This window comes from Otolemur garnettii, unplaced genomic scaffold (assembly GCF_000181295.1).
Source record: "Otolemur garnettii isolate 467f Iridium unplaced genomic scaffold, OtoGar3 scaffold00003, whole genome shotgun sequence".
NCBI lineage: Eukaryota > Metazoa > Chordata > Mammalia > Primates > Galagidae > Otolemur > Otolemur garnettii.
In genome coordinates, this window is record NW_003852398.1 from 37,620,923 (window position 1) to 37,628,871 (window position 7,949).

Genomic DNA, 7,949 nt, shown 5'->3' on the forward strand with positions numbered 1-7,949 from the left:
ACTACTTTTACCACCAGATTTCCTTACATACTCTTGGACCATAACCTCATACCACAAAAGTTAATGGATTTTGGTAGGGGTATTAGAAATCCTTATGTACGTTTCAGAGCAGAGCATACAGAGGGGTAATTATCTTAGTCCCTCAAGTCTACAAAGGACTGCTATGTGGAAATGGAGACCAGTTGTGAATAACTCTGAAGTGAATTAAAGAGGGTGGGCTAAACTAAAGTAGGATGAGACAAAATACAAGGAAATAGTTCCTATTCAAAAATAACAAACAGCCAAGGATAACCAAGAGTCCTCCTTTGTGGAATTATACGGGACATATATACCCTTCCAGTGTTGGTTTAGATGCAATTCTGCCCTGAACCAGGTCTGATGAGGGGCCTCTGCCAGGTCCTTTGGTTTTGTAATTCTACGAGATTACAGAACTTTCATCAAAGTGCGGGCCTCTATTGCACAAAAGCACAACAGGCATTCGAGCCTATTACCACAGCAAAGCCCATATACAGCCCCAGCAGGATCACCTTTCAGGGGGGCAGTTCGAGGTCGGCCCTTGGGGGCCTGCTTCCCTTTGCTTTTGCCCAGCAACAGCTCAGCACTGCGCTCCCCATTGGGGCCCAGCTTCCCCATCAGGTGCTCTGGAATCCCCTTCAGGCCAGTCTTAGCCTGCAGCTGCTCCTCTGAGTCGCTCAAATCTGACAGGTCACTGTTGGTGCTGGAGTCTGAGTCCTGTCTACAAGCCAAGCTTCGCTCATCCAGTGAGAACCTTTTCACAGCTTCAAAAGGAGCTTTGTTCTCCTGTGAAAATTCTGCCGCAGAGGACAGAAAACCGCCTGAGTGCCGGCCAAAGACGTTACTAAAGGTTTTGAGAAGGGGATTGTCCTGCTGCCCAGGCCCCACAGTTGGCCCCTCCTCTGTGGGGCTAGAGGAGAGAGTAGGCATCTCTATGGGTTGAGTGAGGCTGCTGGTGGGTGAGCTGGAGCGGCCATTCCCCATGGCAGAGATGCTTGGGCACCCGGTGGTAAGAGCTGAGCCCAGAACACCAGACACCAGCTTGGAGGAGTCAGTTGTAATGAAGAGGGTTTTCTTCTTTGCTAAAGATGCCGAATCTGCAGTGTGAGACTCGGTCCAGCTAGGTGTTGCCTTGGAGGTGACGGTGGTAGCAGAGGAAGAGCTGCCTGATGCCTGAGATGCAAAGCTGCTGAAAGGGCTATGTTCAACTTTCTCCACAAATGCCAGGAAAGGGTTAGAAGGCTCTTCTCGGGACAGTTTGGGGGGCTGTAAAAATAGATTTTCATGACTTTCTGGGGTACGGGCATTTAGGAGGCTCCGTGGGAAGGCTGGAGTGAGAGTGGGCATGGACTCTGTAGGCACTTTCCGGTCCACAGAGCTGCCAGCCTTAGAGCCTGGCTTACTGTCTGTTCCAAGAGTAGATCTACCTTTACACAGGCCTGAGCTTAGGTTCTCAAGGCTTTGTTTGAATGAGTCCCTACTAGAGGAATCATCAGCCAAACTCTCTGAAACTGCAGTGAAGTAGTTACTGGTGGGTAAAGTTTGAGACATGCATTGAAAAAACAAGTTTTTGGAGAGATCAGAGTCTTTCTGAGACTCTGGTGCAGAACTACAACCAAAAGAGAAGCCCAAAGGTTTGTTTTCTGTGGCTAGAACCCCATTGGACTGGTTCCTTCCACTTCCAAAAGTCAGCGGTTGCAATGAACTTGGGAGAGGTGCTCCAAATCCAGAAGCGGCCAGGACAGAATTTCTTGAATTCTGAAAGGAAGATAGCCTGAGTTAGTGATGCAGGCTTTCTCATGACAATCTAAAGATCTCTTTCTTTTTTTTTTTTGAGACAGGAGTCTCAAGCTGTCCCTCTGGGTAGAGTGCCGTGGCATCTCAGCTCACAGCAACCTCCCACTACCAGGCTCAAGCGAGTCTCCTGCCTCAGCCTCCCAAGTAGCTGGGACCACAGGCGCCTGCCACAAGGCCCGGCTATTTTTTGGTTGCAGCCGTCATTGTTGTTTGGTGGGACCAGGCCGGATTCGAACCTGCCACCTTGGGTGTACGTGGCTGGCGCCCTAGCCACTTGAGCCACAGGCGCCGAGCCAAGATCTCTTTCTTGAACCTAACTATCACTAGATCAACATTTCTTGTAGGTCAATCAACTTTTCTCTTTTATAACTCCATGGATCTGCTCTTATAACTGGATTTCACCAGCACTGGGGAAGAAATGTGCCACAGACCATATCAAGGGCACTTTTGGCAAGGTGAGCCAGAAATAGCAGATTGTTAATCATCCTGCTATTCTCTTAGTTGTTAGCCAATCAGTTGTCAGAGTGTCAGTAGGCCATGTAGGGTTCTTAGTATCTGTGTAGAAGTAGACAGAAATTCCAGTAGGGAACGAGGGAAAGGGTTTCTGAATAGACAACAGCTTTTACTTTGAAATATATCCAGTGAACCCATAATAGTAATATATCACAATGACCTTAGTAGCTATCATTAAACTTTTGATTTACTTAAGCTATTGCAAATTGCCCATCTTACAAAAAGTGACTGTACTCCTACTCCCATGACAAGCCCACTGTACATTAAAGAAAAGTATTCTTGGCTCAGTGCCCATAGATCAATGGTTAGGGCACTGGTCACATACATCGAGGCAGACAGGTTCGAACCTGACCCAGGCCTGCTAAACAACAGTGACAACTGCAACAAAAAAATAGCTGGGTGTTGTGGCAGGTGTCTGTAGCTACTTTGGAGGCTGAGGCAAGAGAATTGCTTAAGCCCAAGAGTTTGAGGTTGCTGTGAGCTGTGCTGGTATGGCACTCTACCAAGGGCAAGATAATAGGACTCTGTCTCTAAAAAAAAAAAAGGAAAATATTCTCTTTATTAAAATCTATAATTTCATGAGATGTATCCTTTTGGAATTTGGCCATGTATTTAGGTTTCAAGTCAACCTAAAAGTTGAAAATCTGTTTCAATTAACATAAGAGACCCAAGAACACTAAATTAAAGAAAGCAATCTATTTACTGAGACCTTTTATTATAATTAGGATCTACCAAGGCTCCAAAGAGGGGGAAAAGAAAATACTAAGAATATCCATCAAACAAAAACTCAGCATAACAAATTGAAGAAGGAAATGATAAAACACTCTCCTTTCCTTCTTTTACCTTGAAAATGTTAACTTTTGAGTTTGTTGCCCATAACTCAGTGGTTAGGGTGCCAGCCACAGGCCTGCTAAACAACAATGACAACAACAAAAAAATAGCCGGGTGTTGTAGGGGTACCTATAGTCCCAGCTACTTGGGAGGCTAAGGCAAGAGAATCACTTAAGCCCAAGAGTTCGAAGTCGCTGTGAGCTGTGACACCACAGCACTCTACCCAGGATAACAGCTTGAGACTATGTCTCAAAATATATATATTTTGGGACTTTGGGACTATGTCCCAACCCTATATATATATAAAATAAAAAATAGATAAACTAGCTGGGCATTGTGGTAGGTGCCTATAGTCCTAGCTATTAGAGAGGCTGAGGCAAGAGGATCGGGAGGCTAAGGCAAGAAGATTGCTTGAGCCCAAAGTTTGAGATTTCTGTGAACTATGATGACACAGCAAAAGGTGACAAAGTTAAACCCTGTCTCAAAAAAAAGAACAAAAAGGCTCGGTGCCTGTGGCTCAAGTGGCTAAGGCGCCAGCCACATACACCCAAGGTAGTGGGTTTGAATCCAGCCCGGGCCTGCCAAACATCAATGATGGCTGCAACCAAAAAATAGCTGGCCGTTGTGGCGGGCACCTGTAGTCCCAGCTACTTGGCAGGCTGAGGCAGGAGACTCGCTTGAGCCCAGGAGTTGGAGGTTGCTGGGAGCTGAGATGCCACAGCACTCTACCCAAGGGGACAGCTTGAGGCTCCTGTCTCAAAAAAAAAAAAAGGATGAGGACATTTTCCTATATGTTTTCATCTATATACAGAGACAGAGAGAGATACTATGAGCCCTTACTGAATATTTAATTTAATAAAATCCAGATCCTAGCATTTGACTGGCAATCACAGATTACTAAAAAATTAACTTTCAAGTAATAAAAGAATGCTATCTTTCAACATTTCACTTTAAAACATAAGAAATAAAAATTAAGCTTGGCGCCTGTGGCTCAAGCAGCTAAGGCGCCAGCCACATACACCTGAGCTGGCGGGTTCAAATCCAGCCTGCATCCGCCAAACAACAATGATAGCTGCAACCAGAAAATAGCCAGGCATTGTGGCGGGCGCCTGTAGTCCCAGCTACTTGGGAGGCAGAGGCAGGAGACTCGCTTGAGCCCAGGAGTTTGAGGTTGCTGTGAGCTGTGATGCCACAGCACTCTATCCAGGGGGACAGCTTGAGACACTGTTTCAAAATAAAAAAAATAAATAAATAAAAATGATTTTTTTTCTTTTTTGTGAGACAGAGTCTCACTTTATTACTCCCTTGTAGAGTGCTATGGTGTCACAGTTCACAGCAACCTCAGACTCTTGGGCTCAAGTGATTTTCTCGCCTCAGCCTCCAGAGTAGCTGGGACTACAGGCACCCACCACAATGCCTGGCTATTTTTAGAGACAGGGTCTTGTTCTAGCTCAGGCTGGTGTTGAAGTCATGAGCTCAAGCAATCCACTTGCCTCGGCCTCCCAGAGAAAGGTACATTTCAAAATGGTTAAAACAGTAAATTTTATGTTATGTGCAGTTTACCTAAGTAAAAAAAATTATTCCAGATAATGAAAAGGGCTATTCTTTCAACACTCAGGCTTTCCTCAAAGTCAACATAGAAGCATGCGAATTAGGCTACGGCTTGCCTTTAATTAACATCTGCTTTAGAGACTATGTTAGAGCATTTTAGAGTCAAAAAATTAGAGTTCACTTTCTTGTCTTCTCACTAACTAATAAGCATTATCTTAACCCCCCTTTCCACAATAAAGAAGAGAACAGACATAGCCCTAGTTTTGGCTAGACGCTGGGACATCTGATGACTGCAAGGAAGTAGCATGGGTAGCTCATGTTTCACTCCTAAAGTTTCCCTTTAAAAATAAATACACACCTAATGACTGGACAGAAAAATAAAATATTAAGAAAATATGTGAATGAAAAATAATTTGGATGGTCTTTCATTTTCCTTCAAATGATGATTAAATTCTAAATCCTTTTCTTTTAACAAAGTGATGACAAACTGATTTCAACTCAGTTTTTAGGGCAAGAAGTTTCCTATTGGTTGTGTCCCATTTCAGATTACACAGCATTCATTTGAAAGTATTCATTTCTGTACTTTAAAATCATGTCCTAGGAGACCCAGGGAGAAACATTAGCAAAATGACTGATACAGTCACAGAAATTTTGTTAACTTGTTTGAAAGAAAATACCCTTTAATTCCCAATTTCACCTATTCAGCTTTGCTACTCCAAGAATAGTGGTATTTGGTAGATCTCTCACAGTACATAATATTTGATCTATTTTCTAAGCCCCATTTACATGCATAGTGCCTTTGACATGGTATTGGTAATTCAGGTACTACAATGGCTGACACTGGAAATCCACATAAGATCATCACCTGGTTTTCTTGGTAAACCATGAACAATATGAAATTTCTCTTCCCAACCCTACATACTAGAGATTAACCATTTGCATTTGCTAGAAGAGGGGAAGAAGTCCTATAGATAGTACTTTGTGCACAGTAGGTTCTATATATATAATTTTAGAAAATCTTTAATTATTTCCATCTTTGCATTTCATATAAATACAATGGGTACAATAACCCATTTGAAAAAAATTCATGACCAGCACCATAAATCATACTTTAGTGACCAAAATTAATAAAAATGCTGACACAACTGATTCTGATATTGTTTCAAATTTGGATTGAGGACTCAATTTTATGTTAACTTATATTTATGTTAACTTATATTAAAAGGTTCCATTTTGTAACAATATATGCACATCAGATATAGGACGTAGCAAACTGGATACTACTATGATTAAATCCATCAAATTTTTCAGGGAAGGCTTAAAAAGATGAACTTAGGGAGTGCTCACTTTGGCAGCACATATACTAAAATTGGAACGATACAGAGAAGATTAGCATGGCCCCTGCGCAAGGATGACATGCAAACTCGTGAAGCATTCCATATTTTTAAACCCAGCCCCAGCCAAAAACTGCAGAAAAAAAAAAAAAAAAGATGAACTTACGAGGAAAAAAAAACCTTTTATGGACATTCAAATGATGGAAAATAACTCAGCCTCATGGGAAAATATCACAGAAATGAACTGAAAACAGGGTAATGGTAACCTGCCTTAGCCTTAATTATAATTTTCACTATTACAACACTGTAATTCATTAACCTTGCCTCTCATAAGTCTGGCGTAGGCTCAACCACTTGGTGAACTAAATAGATAACTGAATTAAAAAAATTCCCCATCAGGTCTATTTTAACATCTCATTGAATTGGGTTGTATAATCAGTTTTTGATTAGCTCAGTTGTTCAGGTGACTTTTAAGAGCTAATAAAGTTATGAAAACATATTTGCCCAATGAGCATAAAGCCTATTCATAAAGTACAATCCAAGCACATCTCAGAAATATTCCTTCCTTGGGGCATTTGAAATGCTTTCCTTTTCTTTTTTGAGACAGAGTCTGAAGCTGTCGCTCTGGGTAGAGTGCCATGACATCACAGCTCACAGCAACCTCAAACTCTTGGGCTTAAGCGATTCTCTTGCCTCAGCCTCCCAAGTAGCTGGGACTACAGGCACCCACCACAACACCTGGCTATTTTTTGACTGTAGTTGTCATTGTTATTTGGTGGCCCGGGCTGGATTCAAACCTGCCAGCTGCGGTGTATGTGGCTGGCACCCTATCCGTTTGAGCCACAAGTGCCAAGCTTAAAATGCTTTTCATGCATTAACAATGAAGAAGAGTTGAAGAGTGAACCCAAATCTTGAAAATCTGCCCCTGAAGCAACTCACCTCTCCTGAGGCCTGGGACCAGCTGCCTTTCTGTTTTTCCAGCCCAGTCCCTGCTGCAAGACCAGTGTCTGAGATCCTCACTGTAGTTGGGGTGGAGCTGGCAGTAGTGACCACAGCTGCTGGAGCCAGCATGCCCTGGCCAACTTGTTCCAGTGTTTTTCCTGCCTCTTTGTTTTCGGCTCCACTCATCTCTGGGGCCAAAGGTGTCTGACCTGTGGCTGCAGAATACGAAGTAAAAGGTACAGGTGTGTCCCCACCTACAGGCTCATCCTGCACCACCAGAGTCCTGCCGTTTTCTTTGGTGTAAGTGGCAAAGCGAATGTTGCGGTTAATCTGAGGGACAAATGTAGATGGTGGCTGCTTGGGTCTCTGGTCCAGCCCTGGCTCTCCACTGGCATTCCCTCCTTTCCAGGGCCCTCGGCTTGCCTCACCTCCATCGCTCCCATTACTGTCTACTTCACCCCTGTCTCCTTTTAATTTCTTTGATGCAGGGTCACACCCAGAGTCTGAAGCAGTTTTTCTCCTTCGGCCATCTTTCCCCTCTATGCTCTCTCTCTTCTTCTTTCCTTTGGAAGATTTTACTGCTTTTATCGTACCCCCCTACAAAAGAAAATTCAAAGATTTATTGCAAGGGACCTTTCATCCTGTGAAAACCATAAACCATTAGCCCTTTCCCATCTCTAGAAGCAGATAAAGCAGGCATAGAATGCCCAGTTTCAATGCCAGCTCTAAGTCATACTCTTTGTCAAAAAGCTCCAATCTTTATATACACACATTTAAGACAACAGTTACTAGAGGTTAACTCATTTGGCAAAACTTCTCTTAAATAAAGCATACTACTTCTTCAAATGGACTTTTTGAGGGTATTAACAATTGGTGGAATTTCTTTCTTTCTTTCTTTTTTTTTATAAATTTATTGTATATTTTCAAATTGAATGTTTCTTTTTTTCTTTTGCAGTTTTTTTTTTG

At 42.8% G+C, this 7,949-nt stretch overlaps 1 protein-coding gene and 1 non-coding gene across 2 annotated transcripts in view; one reads left to right on the plus strand and one right to left on the minus strand.

Moving 5' to 3' along the window:
* KDM3B (lysine demethylase 3B) overlaps positions 1 to 7,949 on the minus strand; it is a 93,381-nt gene that overhangs the window by 46,714 nt on the left and 38,718 nt on the right. The window contains exons 7-8 of the mRNA XM_012807071.2: positions 6,981 to 7,580; positions 528 to 1,773 (exon numbers count right to left, since the gene is read on the minus strand). Coding sequence (XP_012662525.1) covers positions 528 to 1,773; positions 6,981 to 7,580 — 1,846 coding nt within the window. The remainder of the gene's footprint in view (positions 1 to 527; positions 1,774 to 6,980; positions 7,581 to 7,949) is intronic.
* LOC111727281 lies at positions 6,047 to 6,153 on the plus strand. Its single transcript, XR_002774864.1, has one exon. It is a non-coding gene; the product is annotated as a U6 spliceosomal RNA (small nuclear RNA).